The 16,389-nt window shown below is 39.5% G+C and overlaps 1 protein-coding gene across 1 annotated transcript in view; it reads right to left on the bottom strand.

Moving 5' to 3' along the window:
- MEGF10 (multiple EGF like domains 10) overlaps positions 1 to 16,389 on the bottom strand; it is a 62,913-nt gene that overhangs the window by 18,916 nt on the left and 27,608 nt on the right. The window contains exons 9-12 of the mRNA XM_062513577.1: positions 12,657 to 12,831; positions 11,760 to 11,880; positions 9,146 to 9,309; positions 6,235 to 6,337 (exon numbers count right to left, since the gene is read on the bottom strand). Of these exons, the coding sequence (XP_062369561.1) occupies positions 6,235 to 6,337; positions 9,146 to 9,309; positions 11,760 to 11,880; positions 12,657 to 12,831 (563 nt within the window). The remainder of the gene's footprint in view (positions 1 to 6,234; positions 6,338 to 9,145; positions 9,310 to 11,759; positions 11,881 to 12,656; positions 12,832 to 16,389) is intronic.

The following is a 16,389-nucleotide window of genomic DNA, read 5'->3' as shown; positions in this document are numbered from 1 at the left end:
TCGTGCATTTAATGCCCAATGCTTTATGCTGGGGGCCTCACATCCAAATCAGCATTCCCCCAGCATTTGTAATTGCATGAATGAAGTGAAGAATACTTTAGGGATACCACTCCTTCTGCTCATGCTAGCAGAGTACTTCCACACTCCCTATGCTGTATTTTTAAGATGAGCCTCAGTGATCCACCCAGGTCAGATCAACAAAGAGCTAATTTGTTTTAGCACTTGAAGGGGGTGGGGGGGGGGGTTGAAAATTACCAAATTACCTATTATTTCTTACTATCTTCCCAGGCAAATTTTCTATTGGAATAAGTGGTGTTTTCCAGCTTTTTGTGTTTCCTTTAGTCTGATAAAAGGTAATCCAAACTTTAATAAGAATTGGTTTTTCTTCATAAAGAACATGCATTTGCTGTGCAATTTATATAAACCTATTTATATACTGGTGTTCTTCCCACACGGCAGTGCAAAATAGGATATGCAGCAGCCCAAACTAAAGAAGGAACAAGACTTTCAAAGGCTGAAGGAATCTTGGTGCCATTAAAGCTAAAGATGCTTTCCCATTATGGTCCAAGAGCTCACCCTTCCTATTGGAGAAAAAGTAACTTCTATTCAAGGCAGCTGCAACTGCTGATGGTGAGAATTACTTTCCTAATTTCTCTGTCAAATAATGGATGGGCAGCCTAAGGAAAGGGAGGTGGTGGAAAGTGTCACAGGCACTAGCTCTAAGTACCCTCACTATCTTTGAGGGAGGGAGGTACCTTGCTCCACTGCTGAAGTTAGCCAGAGAAATTAATTGAAGTTTGTCCCAAACTGAGGAGCTAGTGAGAGGATCACAGATTTTTCTGTAGAAGTTCAGATTTCAGCTGCTTAACTGCAGGAGCAGGAGAGTCTGTGACTGCAAGTTTTGGTAGGAAATTAGCTAGAAAAGACTGTCAACAAGAACATCTGAGTTTGAAGGCAAACATCCTTATCTGCAAATTTTAGTGGCAGAATCCCTTTTGAGGTATTTCTAGTATCCTTCTGAAGGCCACACTCTCACTACATACTGCTATCCATTCCAGAAGTGCCCTTCTTTTCATCCATCAATCTCGAGGCAGCCACCAGGAAACAACACTTCTCCATTTTTTAACTTCTCTGTAAGCAGAAAACCGATACACTTAATCACTGGATTAAAAAAGATATTAGAGCTATTTTTTTTAAAGGGTGGTTTTTCTTCAACATAAAGATTCACCACAGTGCACAGAGAACAGACACAGTGAAATCCAGATGTAGGGTAGAGTCAAACCTCTTACTGGAGAACTCCTCTCCCCAAGTTAGAAAACCAAATTTGTCATTTATCATGAGAGAGTGCTAAGATATCATTTCATTTTGCAGCTCACTGGTGCCTTTTTCCTCAGGAGGCCAGGGGAAATAGGTGGCAGTGGAGGGAAAATCAACTTTTTACAAGAGCATCTTGGCTTGGGTGAACCAGTGCTACAGCAGAAGCTCATCTTTTATCCAAAGGTGAGCAAGACCCACAATAGAACTCTTCCCATTCTGTTTTTTATTGTTTGTTTGGTTTTTTTGCTTTGTAGGAGGAAGAAAAATACATACTCATGGAAAGCTGAGGGTCAAGGCAGAGCTGCAGCCTCCCAGCAGACCTGAGTGTTTCCACTAGCAGGGTGGGTGTCAGATGGCAGACCTCCCCTTTATAATCCAGCAACAAATGTGCCTCTTAGAAATACTGTCAGAAGCACATGGAAGGACACAGAAACAACACATCTGAGTAATGCCAGCAGGTGTCCAGCACAGAAAAAGTCACCAACACCCCTGCTGCTGCAGCCTATGGGTGAACACTATGCCTGCTGGTGAAATCTGGGCTGGTATTACTGCATCTGTCTTTTCCACAAACCACTGCCATTGTTTTGGTACAGATAGCAGACTACTGGTATGTCATAACCCCTGGCATCACATAGCCTTTAAATCGATTTTGAGAGTAACAAATGTCATGGCACCCTGACGTGACATCCCCTTGCAAATGCAAAGGTAGGGCAGAGCTGCACCAGTGGAGGCAGAACAGTGATGTGTGATCACGACACCCACATCACTGTAATTACACTCATAAACTTTCTGGAAGGAAAAAAGCTTTTGCCATTTTAATTAATTAATCATATTGCTTTAATTAATTTAATTGATTAATGCTTTAATGCCAAACCTTGGTTTGCAAGAATGTGAGTTTCCTAATCTTTCAGGAAATTTGTGAGAAATTTATTTTGACAGCTGCTTGCAGAACAGATAAGATTAAGGTCATGGTGCTTGCTGGTTTGCTTGTTCAGAGAAGTGTTAGATGTACCTTTTTAACAGAAGCTAACCCAAAGTTTCGGTATAATTTAATAGGAGAATTATCATTACCTATCAGGAGAGAATATTTTCTGTGTGCTTCTACTGTTCTCTATTTTAACAGTTCTCACTCTTTTCCACTCACTGGCTATTGAAAAATGAAAAATAATTTTCCCTCCAAATGAAAAAGAAGTTATTTATAAGATGCAGTGAAAATGTCAAGGCATGAGAGTTTGGGGTAAACATCATCCTCTGTGTGGGTGGATGTTTCTCATTTGTGCCATCCTGTCATGTGGCTCCTGGATCTTGAGGGAATGGTCAGACTGCCAGGAAAAAAACATCACCCTTAACTCTTCCTTCCCTAAACAGAATTAAGCTGTTGTAGAGGGAAAGCAAGATGAAACTACAAAAGAGCATAAGATTTTCAACAGGCATCCCGTAAACCTAAGTCTCTTTTTGTTTAGGATGTAACCAAACCCTAAATGAAAACCAGCAACTCCAAATAAAAACAGAGATCTAATCAAAGTAAATTTTAACTATTTCTTGAGTCTTTTAACACAAGAGTCAAAAACTAAACTTTTACTCCTAAACAGAACCCAAGAAGGAAAAGAGAATATCCTGGCATGCTCAAAAACGAACTTAACAAAACTAAACCTTACAGCATCTCATAGCTGAACCAGTGGGGAGCTGAAGCTGTGCCTGGAGGCTGAGGCCAAGCCCTGGTGCCCATGTCAGCAGCTCAGAGCTCCCTCACACCCCGAGGTCACTGACCCACCCTCCCCTTGCAGTGTTTCTTGCTCCCCATCCTTGTGGGACAACTGTGTCACTCCTTCATTTGTTTCTGTAAAGTTACACAAACTATTCCCTCTCATGAAATTCCCTGGGGGAAGTGCAGGTAAGTGTTCTGTTCACAGGGTTGAGGAAAATGTTGTGTTTAAAGTACCTTCTTGGAAAGTCTGTTATTTTGATGGCATCAAAACATTTTGGGAAGTTCACCTTAGCATCATGGATTTATTTGTGCTTAAAAACAAAAAACACTCACAAGTTCACATTTTTAACTTTTCTCAAAATGTGTTTGCTTTTAACACTAGCTTCCCAATGGTTTTAAACAACTAAATCAATTTGGGTTAGATATGCATTAAACTGATCCAAAACCTGTCTTTCCCTCTCTTTGTTTTTCAACTCAGTAGGTAACATTACCCACACAAAACTAGTATGTCTGAGGGTTACTTTCACAAACCCAACATACACAAGCACACACACACACAAAAAGTAATCCACTGTAACATAATTCCTATCATTTTAGAAGCTCCTGTATTTTCCACACATCCTCCACCTGCTTCTCCACACAGCTCTATGCACAACCTCCCTCCTTAATCCTACAATCTCCTGCTATTCCTGCAATGCACTGCTGCAGCACAGCATTTGAGTGCCCTTTCCTGAAGTACTCCCTCATTTTTTTACATCATTCCAAATATAAGCATCTGCACAAAGCCTGGATTCCTCACTGGGTGTTGCTCTGACATGCAAAGTGTGGGAGGAGGATTTTTCCAGACACTGAGTATAAAGTGAGCTATGCTGTGGATGTTGTAAAGTGTGTCTAGACATCACCAACATGTCAAAACTAGTCTGTTACACACATGCTGCTCTGATGACATCATCCAGGGATGGGGGGCTCCATTTTATCAATAATTAGGCCTGAAGTCTCTTTCTTGTGAAGCCTTTTTCCTTTCAAAGAACTAAAGGGAAGTAAGATTTCACTACACAAAATTACTATATTATGTCTTTATCTTATTACATATTACATAATGTATATTACTGATGTATTATCTTTTCCCATACCTGAATCCAAGCACATTCAAGGTTTGTGCTGCAATGAAGCCTGGGTTAGTTATAACACAATGGCCAGGTAATTTTTATAATCTGTTATAAAAAATGCTGCTAGATTTTTAATATGGCCTTTCAAAATGGCTTCCTTTAACCTGGATCCATTAATTAACACACTTTTTGACCCTAACTGTCTGTCTCAATTTTAGAAGATTCACAGGATGTACTTCAAGCTGTACCTTTAGGTCTTGTGAATAGTTCTACCTACCTGCACTGTTAAGATCAGCAACTGTTCACAGGTTTTCATGTGGGTACTCTTTCATTAGTACATTTTAGTAATTTATGAGATCACATTTTGAGCAGATTCAAATATAAGTTTGTGGAAATATGTCCAAACACACACACACACACACAGTTATCTGAAAACTACATGAAAGTTAAGGACATTAATATTATAACAAGATAAACACTAATTAGTGTCAGTAAAAATAGCAATGGCTGGCATATGGCTGATAGTATTTTTTCATAAGTCACTCAGGTAGCTTCTAATATTTTTTGCACTTCTGAGGCATCTGAGCAGCTAATAGCAAACCACAATGCAGCTTATGGGAAGAGAATTGAACCAAAGAAGTCCTGCCTCAGTTAGGTGAGTGCTGGCTCTTGAAGCTCCTCTCACTCACACTGGTGAGACAGGCCTTCTCAAAGAGCTAATAAACAGAAAAAATGAGTAAATAATAGGTAGGTTTGGTCTCTTACAGCAAAGCAGTAGCTCCTCCTGCCTGTGTATCTGTATCCCCTAGAGACTCCCACCTCCTACCCCCAAGTAATCATAAAAGTCATATTCATCTGAACAGAAAGTGGAAAAAAACAGCAGGTAGGCTGTAATCAGCTACAGTTAATCAACCTGAATTGTAGACACTGAGTATTATGTAATTCAAACAAGATGCTGGCAATCCATCCACACAGCGAGGAAGAAAGAGCATACAAAAATAAATGTTTGAAAAAAAACCAATTGTAAGACTGTATCTATCTGAGGAAATTATACACCCACCTCCACCTACTTTGTCTAGAAGGACCATAGAAAAAAAGAAAACAATTCTATCATGAACTACAAGTCAGTTAGGCTAAACATTAATTTATAGAGGAGTAGAGTATGTCTGAAATCACAAATAAAACACAAATCACTGATTTTTACACCACAAACATATTTTACTCATTTAAGGTTTGTTTTTCATGCTGACTCCTCATTATTAAATGGAAGAAGCCCACAGACAGGTGATGTGAGATCTGACCCTTGCAACATTGCAGCATCACAGTGAGGCAGCAAGTCTAGAATACTCCCAGAGGGGGAAACTTACAGTGTTAATTAAAGTTTATTGAAGATCAAAGAGCTCTTCCAAATTTAAAGCCTAGAAATCCTTGTGAGACCTAAAACTCCCTCCTAGAGATAAAGGGAATATTTCATGATAGCTGCCTTTCTACAAGGTTCCACCATGGTTTAGGAAAGCTTGCTCTCCACCAGCAAGAGGGTACAACAACAGTGCCAAACACCAATTTTTGTGAATTATTTGACTGATGTAGTTCTTAAAATCACTATGTAAAAAAAAGAAAAAAAATTGTGAGAAAATTTTCATACAGGACAAAATACGTGCAGAGAAACTTAAAAGAGGTTGAGACACTGAAATGGCAGCACAGTTTCTGTATGGCTGTCTTGGTTTGAGACATTTAGGAGGTTGACAGATTAGGACAATTGTTCATCCTCTTCCTGGCTGCGTGAACAAAGCTTCCTTAATTCCTGGACCATCACGATGCTTTACTCCAAAGCTGCCAAAACAACCTTGGATATTTACAGCTGATCATCACTTCTATAAGGGAAGTGGCCAAGCTTTAATGTTTCCCTTTCTATTCCCAGTTTTCTGCAGATCCCACACTGGACAAAGCTTCCCCAGCCATGAATCACAGAAGGGACAAAGCGGCCACAGAATGGGACCCTTTCCCCTTGCAACCTCACAAACTCTTCCTTTTGCCAGAAAACCAAGTCCCACTGGGGGTGGAAACTCTGGTTGTGTTTCCCAAGGGTGTCTCCTGTACCTGACCATCCCGGGAGGCAGCGGCAGTAGCCCGTGGTGGGGTGGCACCCGTCTGCGTGGCTGCAGTCACAGCGCTCAGCGCAGTCCAGGCCGTAGGTACCATCCTGTGGCAACAAAAATCAGAACAACCCACAGATGATGGCAGCTGGGAGTTAGAGGAGAGACAAGTCATGGTCAGACCAGCCTTAAAAAAACAACCACAAATCTCTTCCTGAATCTCCATGTTGATGTTAATGTAAAATACGTGTGGCGTTTGGAACATGTCAGCATCCTACACTTTTGTTCTTTCATTTAAGAGGGGAAGATAAAGAATGAATTATGCTCTCTTGAAAAATCCCAAACTAATGCAATTAAGTCTCCCTTCTGCATCAAACCCTGAGGTCCCAGCCTATGGGTCAAAATGGGTACCAGAGAGGCATAATTTCAAAGACAATTAGTGAAAACCATTAAATTACAAGATACCTTCAGTGTGAGGTTCACTACATAAATAACACAAACTATCAGTTTTGTTTGGTTAGAAACATTTCTTTTTTGATTAAAAACATTTCTCTCTGCACTACAACATATACTCCATCAAAAAGAGATAATCTTTGGCTATGGGATAGTGTACAAAACAAAACTTTTATTTTTACCCATGCAGCATTTTTTGAAACAACAAGAGATTAAAGCTACAAGTTGAATTACCCCATTGGTGTATTTTTATTTTTTAATGGAAAACATCTAAACATTTGAATTTGCTTTTCCTGCTTCTTCCATAGAAGCTGGCACACAGATTTCTGGATAATTTCTCACTAAATCAACCAAAGAAACTGAGAAGAGCAGATTTTTTTAAAAATCCAAACTAGGCGAAGTGTAACAGTCAATCAATCTTGCAAAAAAGTGTCAGAACCGAATTAAAGAAAAAAATTTAAAAAAAAAAGACCATGGAAAAAAGGGAAGTATAATTCATAGAAATACTTCAGGGTTGCCCACACCGAAGGCAAAAAAGGGGAAAAAAAAAATGTCAGGTTTAAATCCCAATCATTTTAATTCAAGACTAAAAGCTGGTGTCAGTTGCATTAAAAATCGGACTGAAACCTTTATGAAAATTAATCTGCAGTTCTTTGATGTTCATACATACATTCCAACCAAGTGCCACAGGATTTAGCTATTCAACTGCCAGTCTTTCAAGTCTAAAGTAGAACAAAATCTTAAACTACTTCAGTGTAAGGAGCCTTTTGCTCGTCTCAACAATACATTTTTATATACAGAAAAAGAAAAGATTAAGCATTTCCCTTGCATATAATCAGACTTGGAATGAAAGGAAATCCTCAAATATGGTGTTGAAAAGCAGTATTTTTAGCCTGTTATGTACTTGGACTGAAGTCCAAACTGTAGTTCAAATCTTGAACAACAATCTGAGCAGTGATAATAAGGTTCTGAAGTTACTGAAACAAATTGAAATACATTGATTTAATAAAGTGTCTGCTCAGGCATGAAAAACATTTCAGAAAACCAGAAGTATTTGAATTATTTTTTATAAATTATTACATTTATTATTATTCAAATAAACAATTGCTGTTTATTCCCCTGCTCTGGAATTCTGAAGCAGAACTTGCATTTGAAATAGGTAAATGCTTATGGACATTGTTTGATGCAGATGGAGAGAGGGAGAGGAAGACAATGACCTTGGGCATGCTGAATTACCTGATACAGAAATGCTTTTAAGCTTTATTTTACTAAGTTTGGGATAGTGATGCCACTGCTCTGCAATGATGCGTCTTTTATAAATGTGAGTTTTGGAAGAGCTAATGCAGCTTGGGAGGTCTCATCACCCTTCAGAATCAGAGATGCACTGCTGGGAACACTGTGCAGGTGGTACTGCCATGAGCTTTCCAGAATATATTCAATTTTCTTTGCCACTTTACTCACTACAGGAGTGCTTCATCTTAAAACCAAATGCTAAGTCCCAAAAAATCACTCCTGAGTGTTCCTAGTGCAGTTCAGGAGAACAAATTTTCATTGAAAACAAGGTGATTTCCAGTTCATGTCATTGCTCAGTAGAGCTTGTCCAAACTGCAAGAAGCTTAAATGTGATATGGGAGGGGAATTTACAGGGTGTGTGTTCACTTCAAATGATTCCTTTGGAGTTATATCAAACCAACAACCTGCTCTGCAGATATATTGCAAAAGTTAGCAATTGACAGGGGAAGGGAAAAGAAGAGCAGAGAGCAGTTTATTTTAATAAATGGTTTGCTAAAAATTTCCCAGAAAATTAAGTCCATCATTCAAAACAGTGGACCCTGGAAAAAAACCCCATTTTTCATAAATGATTTAATTTTTTTTTAGTGTATGAAATGTAACTGAAACCAAACAGTCACACAATAAACAAATCCACTTAGAATTTTACAATTTAAAAACTTCTGAAATTATGTATTTGAATTTATGTATTTTACTTCTCCAAAACTACAGATTACAAGGTGGAACAGAACTGATAAGGAGCATGCCATTGTCCTCACAATGATTTCTGATTTCCCAAAGTCTGGGGGAGAGTAGAAGTCAAAGCCCCAGTAGAAAAGCAAACACCTGTCATAGAACTGGGTGGTAAGAGTAGATTCTCACTTTTGACTGAAGAGGAATGAAAATTCTTTATTCATACGGTAACACAGATGCAAGAAAAAAAGTAATTAAAATGACATTATTTGATTTGGGGTGTATTTATCTCTCATTATTTATACTTAAATAGCTGAACAGTAGCAGTTTGATAGCATTTGATGAAGAAATGCTAGAAGAATTGTTAGTGCCTGTCCCTGATCCTGCCCAACATGTGCTCCAAGGGGACTCACCCCCATGGAGACAAGCAATGACAGACACCCCTCCCTGCCCAATATTCTCCTACAAAAACTCAAAATTCAGTGGAATTATTAAAGTACCTGGCAAGGGAGTTCACATTTCTCTCCCCTCCATCCCGGGGCACAGGTACAGGTTCCATCCAGAGCATTACAAGCCCCTCCATTAAGACACTGGCAGGTCAGGTTACAGCCCAGTCCCCATGTGCCACTGGGGCAATTTATGGAGCAATCCACACCATGCCAACCTGCCCACAAAACAAAACAAAACAAAAAAAAAAAGGAAAGAAAGGAAAGAAAGTCAGAAATCAATCAGGATGCCTGCCTCTGCCATGGGAAATAATGTGTAACATTCACTGCAGGATTTATCAGCAGCTTCATCTGAGGGCTTGTCCAGGTTTGAACAAAGGTGTTCAAGGGCACCTTGTAACACCTGTGCACAGCATACATCTGCAGATAGGTGCCAACAAGCAAAAGAGACTGTTGGGAGATCTGAAATGGAAACAGGAACACCCTGACATTTCACTGAGAAGCTGTAAACTACACTGAGAGTGTTAAGGTGTAGCCTGAAAATAATTAGGGATATTTTCCCTAGGCTCAAGCTGCTGCTTTCATAATATTCCATCAGCATTCAACTCAACAGTCCTGTAATATGGTTTTAACAGGTATCTAACCAAAATAAAAAAAAGAGAGAGAAAACATAAAAGTATTGCATAAATTGGATTCTCCAGGAAACAGAGATCTTTTAGATTATTTATACACTTCTCTCCAAATAAAAAAAGAAATGTAATCGAAAATAGCTCTAAAATGCAGCATTCACCACTGATCATGCCTGGTAGCAATGGTTTGCAGACTAGATAGACAGTGATGTGAATAGATTTTTTAAAACGTGATCATCCATTGGATCCAAAGAGGAACAGTGTGAGGCAGTCAGTCACATATATTACCAATACCAGTGACACAGGCCAAGCTTCTAATTTTGTACATTGTTTACAGCAAGTGGAGGGAAAAATAATTCTGCACTGAGACTGGTCAATAGGCTATGCAAAACACATGCACAGAAATCAGGCTGCCTCGTGCTTCATTGATAACTTCAAATTTAAGGGTCACTTCAGGAAAAAAATTAGTTTTTAGTAATTTGGCTGGGAAATTGAGACACCTTCCCTCAACTGCCTTCCCAGGATTTATAATCTTCCTTTGTTTACATGACAAGTACCTAGGTTCAGTTTAATTTTACTTTTTGCTGTCCTTTTTCACTGTTGTATGATTAAAACTGAATGGAGTACAGAAAGAGAGTATTCTGCATTGCCCAAGGACTATTTTTCTCTTCACAAACTATCTAATTTGCAGTATCTACCTGAACAGGGCTAAATTAGACCCACTGTCTCTGGAAAAAGTAAAAGTTCCACATTTGCTGCACAACTGATTTGACAGTGTCAGTCCCTGAAAAATTTAGTGGCTCCGTGTCTAGCAAACTGTATTTAGATGTGATATGGGTAAGGAATTGTTCCCTGGCAGGGTGGGCAGGCCCTGGCACAGGGTGGAATTCCCAGAGCAGCTGTGGCTGCCCCTGGATCCCTGGCAGTGCCCAAGGCCAGGTTGGACACTGGGGCTGGAGGGGGCTGGAGCAGCCTGGGACAGTGGGAGGTGTCCCTGCTATGGCAGGGGGTGTAACAAAATGATCTTTAAGGTCCCCTCCAACCCAAACTGCTACCACAGCCTCCAAAATCTCTGGAATAAATAAACACCTCTGATACTGTCTTTTCTGCGTCAGCATTAGTTTATTCCTGGTCAGGGTTTGTGTGTGCAGCTGACAAAATTCTGGCCTCCACAAAGATGCACACACAAAACTTTTTCAGCTATTGATACATCTTTAACAAACAAAGAAATTATTATTAATTGGTTCTAAATTACATAACTCTCTTTCATTGCATAGCATTCTATCCTCTATTGGTAATTGATTCCTCATTTCTCAGGCTAATTAGTCTGTATTTTTTACTCTTTTTATTATCTTTTCCCCAGCTAGGGAGTGTCCAACACACATATATGGAGTATTTGTTAATTTGCTGTCTTCCTCATTTTCTGGTTTCTGCAAAACGTCTTTGAAGCCCATAAATTCTGCACTTCAGTATTCACTTTGAACCACATATCTCTCTCTCCCCCCCCCCCCCCCCCCCAGGCTTTATTCATTGAAGCATATCAAAGTTAGCTGAGGAAAACTTGAATTTTCAGTAACTTTTCTCAAGCTGTGTTCCCACAATAGCTGCTTATTGTCATAATAATTTTTTTAAAAATATACTGTAATATAAACTTTGCTGAATTGTGGCTGAAAGTGATTCAAAACTAACACACTGCTTACAGTCAACATACTAGTTATGATTAATTTAAAACAGATTATAAAAAGTTGATGAAAATCATTAATTAAAAAAATAGTAGAGAAGTTATGTAATTTCCAACAAAACCTGTGATTCTGTATAATTTTGCTTAGGAATGCTGACATCAGAGAAAGAGTACAACCCACAAATCTCCTGACAGAGCAGAGAATATATTTTTTTCCCTGACAGCATGTTCTCCTTGTTTTTTCCTCCCAGAACAGCAAAAGTGCCTGCTTTTCATTAAGTTTCCTCTTCTCTACTTCCAAAACCCAATTTCATTTTACAGTTTCAGACAAATAAAATCTATCTGAGGAGACACCTACCTGCTTTGCAGGCACACGAGCCATCCACAGGTGAACAGGTGGCCCCATTTTTGCAGCTGCACATGGAGGAGCAGTTCACTCCATATGTTCCAGGGAGACAAGGGGTACCACAAGATGCACCCTGAATTATAAAAGAGAAATAGTTTAAAAACCATCTGAGCAGGCTCAGACAATACAACTGACTCAAGTGATACAAAAGCCAGAAAAAATACAGCCCATGCATGTCCTAGACTGTCACTAGTCATCTTTAATTTAGGGGAGAGGGACACTTCCTGCTTTTGAAGTATTTTTAAGTCTTTTAAAGTAGGTATTGTCTAAGATTTACTTTGAGAGCTCAGGTCATCTAGCACCTGGTTAGATCGATGGGCAGAAATAAAGAAACTAAAACACAATAAGAAAGCAGTTTAATGGCAAATTATGTGGGTATGTAAAATATTTTTAAGCGCTAATTTGGCTGACGTTTTCAGTTATTACTTTTACAAGAACACTCGTACTGTAAAATGTTAGATTAGCATCCAAAGCACATGTAACAGCAAATGTGTATAAAAGTTGCAGAATAATCTGTCCTGAAGTATAAAAAGAAGTGCTTTTGGCTGGAGTTTCTGTCGATGGAGTGCGAGGAGCTGATGACTGAAACCCATCACACCTCAACAGCATGCCCTCATTCTTACCAACATCTTATAAAGCAAGTAACTTCTTCTAAAAATACCTTCATTTCAGCACTGAGAACCCATGAGAAATGTTGAGTTTTCAGGGTCCTACAGCACAAGCAGTGCCACCCAAAAACCCTCACTCCTCTTTTACTGTGGTGGAGAAAGGACAACGCAGCACTCTGAAGGATTTGTTGCACAACTGGGGCTGAAAACTGTGAAACTGTGAAAGTGAGACCTCTTTTACCTTAAATCCAGGGGCACAGGTGCACTTCCCAGTGACGCTGTCACAGTCAGCCCCGTTCTGGCAGCTGCAGATCTGCTGACACGACTCCCCGTAGAAGCCTGGGGAACACGTCTCGTTGCAGTAGAGCCCAGACCAGCCTGGTTTGCAGGAGCATTCCCCAGACATGGGGTGACAGCTGCCACAGGAGGGGGATGAAAGGTTAACTCCGTAATTCAGGACTCAACATGGCATAAATATTATTTTCTTTCCACAGGAAAAAAAAAAAAAAAGCTGTTGCACATAGGTTGCGCGAAGGGCCTTGGATGAGATCATTTTACTTCCCAGAAAACAATTTGGTGTATTCTATATAAAAATACATGCCAATTAAAATAGGAAAATGTAACACTATACAACATACAGACATTCTGGAAAGAAATAAAGTAATGAAAATGTATCACTTTTCTATCTCAGTTTGAACAGCAACCTTGCTGAAACACATTTTTTACCGTAAGACAGATAACCAAGGACACAACTATTAAGAGGATGAAACCATTAAATCCCCCAACATTTCTTGTTACATTCCAACTCTAACAGGATCATTTCTGTAACCCTGCAGAAGCTCAGCAGCGTATTTTCTGAGAAACACCATCAAGAAAAATAGCATGGCATCCAACACAAAATAACACGGCATCCCATCTGCAAAGCAAGAACATTCCTTTCATTGAATTAGCTTGAAGGAGGACAACTGGAATCCTTCAGGGAATGGTACAAAATCATCAGCACAAGGCAGAAGCCAGCTATAGGATGAGAGCAGTGACCTTTTGGAGTATCTCCAAAAGTATCTCTCTGCTGGCCATACCTGGTGGCAGAGCAGCTGCCTCTATACCTGGAACAGCAGTTTCATTGAAGGGCCACGCAGGCAGCTGCTGCCTCGTAACAAATGGACATCATCAGCTGTGCAGAGATATATAGGCTGGGAAAGGGATCACAATGGGGCACTCTGTAGCACTCTGGCAGACAAAGCATTTGCTTAAGTCTCACCAAAGGAAAGCCTTAGTATCCAAATCCAACATATTTACAATGGGAAGACTGTTTTGAGATATTTGCCTCCCACTGATTGAAGTGAAGCTCCTTTAAGAATACTGGAAGGACAAAAAAAAAAAAATCCTTCCTCCAGACAAATTAAATGACCCATGACAAGAGCCTGGTTTTGCAAGCCTTGCGGACTTTGTGTGTGGGGGTGTATTGGAAAGGGAGTATTTTTCTGACCATTTGAAAGTCTGAAAAAATACCTGCTGCACTTTTAGGTGCTGTAACTTAACAAAAGCAACCTTTGAAAGAGCTGCAGTGTTAGATGGGAACACAACATCAGTTGCAACTTCTCTTAAGACTTGAGGGCTGCTCTTGTCCAAGTAAGAGTTTAAAATTGCTATAAACAACCATTGCTAATCAGAGAAGGAATGGATTGTGAAAGTTGGAACGTCACTATTCTGCTTTCTGCATATTTAATGCACATGCTATGGCACCATAAAAACTCGTGGGTCTTCAAGATATTAAAACACCTTTGACACTGTTGACATAAAGTGAGAGGAAAGGCCTTTTCATGCAGAAATGGTTCAAAACCCATGGTGTACTGGACAGCCCTGGTTATTTTTTAGTTATGTGCATACTCACTATGAAACAAGATGAAATGGAACTATTCCCATATAAAACACAGGCAAAATTATGAAGACACATGATGCAGCAAGATAATCAGGTTTGTACCCTGTCCTAAATTCCTGTAGGACCCCAAATTATCATCAGTGGAAGAATACAGAACAGGGAAAATTAAAAAAAAAAAATCAATTCACAACTAGATAGTCTCAAGGGTAAGAATCAGAATATATTCATAACATAAATTCACTAGCACTGGCACTTTAAGAAGTAAATCCCAGCATTCATGGAATCTTATAAATTCCCGACTGGAAGCATGGTTTGCTGTTGGGATTTGTTTCTGTTGTTTTGTTTTTGTTTTTTTTCCCCTTCCAGAAGAGGGGGAGCCCACACGCATGAGGAAGCATTGGATATGAGGCAGAGGCATTGATATTCTGTGCCCCCCAGTGAGTGTCACTGAGGTGTCCTTGCCCACTTATTGACTGACACCGAAATTAGTATTCCCTGATTTGTAATTAGGTGTAGGAAGCCAAGCACTTCTGCAGGTTTTTGATGTATTCTCACGCAGTTATCTTAGTTGGCAATAATGTTTAAATATTAAGGTAGGGAAATAAAGAGATGCTGAGAGACACTGGCAGCATATCCTCTTTTATTCCTGGTTGTCTGTTCACACTTGCTGGAAATGCAACCTTACTCTGTGCAGAGACAAAAAAAATTACTTGTGGGTAACTCATATTATATATTTGAAGGACTTAGGTTAAAATAATGATTTTTACATGGTTAATTTACGTGCTTTGCTTTTAAAATATTCAACCAAATTGTGTAGCACCCTGAAAATAAATATAAATACGAATAAATACAGAATTTCCATGAAAAGCTCTTGCACCTGTACATACAGGCCCGCTAAAAAAATGGAAAATTAAAAGACGCTAATCTTACTTTAAAAACAGAGCTAAACTACATGAACCAAATAAGAATTCTACCAATAGAACTGCAATCAATCCTACATAGGTATCTCAGAAAGGCCATGAGACAAGAAAAAAAAAAATCCACTACTGCTTGTCATGAATAAATCTTGACTGCAGGCTGAACTGCACCAAGGTTGTTGGTACAAGAAGGTTTTTACCTGCTACTGTCCTCTGGGCCGCTCAAACAGATTAAAATCTCTCAAGTATAGCTATTTTTATGCTACACAAAGCATTTAATAAAGGCTGCTGGTAAAACCAGGAGAAAGGAAGGGCTTGCCTTTCAAATCTCCAGGAGCTGCCATCAACCAACTGCAGCAGCAAAATCCCTACAGCTTAGTCTGCCCCAAATGCAAATAATGAATTATTGCCAGAGCTGTTTTGATGCCATTTTTGTCAATCATAAAACAGTAATAAAAACCAAAGAATGTGCATTTTCCAATTATATATGTGGAGAAGGATGTGAAGAAAATTACTAAAAACATAGCTGCATTCTGGAACTTATGTACACTTTATTTACAGCAGATTTTTTTTTTTTGGAGCTAAGCATTTGTTTTCAAATTAACCTTTAGGTCATTTCTGCATTGATTAATACCAATAACCTAGAGCTCTAAGCCTACCAACAGCTCCTCTTTGAGGATATCTAAACCAGTGATCACACCCAGATGAAAAAAGCTTTTATGGCATCAAAGGCCCCCAAAACAGAACCCCAGACCTACAAAGTTTGTTTGCAGATGGAATTCCACCCCTTTTTTTCGTGCCCTGGGATTACTTTGCTGCTAAATGAATTAGTGCTAGGAAGATCCTCAGGCTACAGCCAGGCCAAGCAGTGTGTGGCAGGCAAGAGAGGGTTGAGGGTATTCCCTGACATGATTAAAGAGTTGCCTCGTGGCTGACTGACATCAAGAGGCGAGGACAACCAGACACAAATGGCTTCGAGAAAATGTTCTCAAAAGCCTCAAGTGCCCACAGGAGTTTTGTCTTCTACATCATTACCCTGATTCCTGCCTTTTATGGTGTTCGTTGCTTCCTGACCCAAGGAGAAGGAACTTACATATATGTAAAATACACTTGTGAAACAATGAAAATATTCGTTTTTCTCACATCATGATGCTCCGGCAAATATGGTCCAGCAC

This window comes from Cinclus cinclus, chromosome Z (genome assembly GCF_963662255.1).
Source record: "Cinclus cinclus chromosome Z, bCinCin1.1, whole genome shotgun sequence".
NCBI lineage: Eukaryota > Metazoa > Chordata > Aves > Passeriformes > Cinclidae > Cinclus > Cinclus cinclus.
The sequence above is the reverse complement of the archived record's forward strand: the minus strand, read 5'-3'. Positions and strand labels throughout refer to the sequence as shown.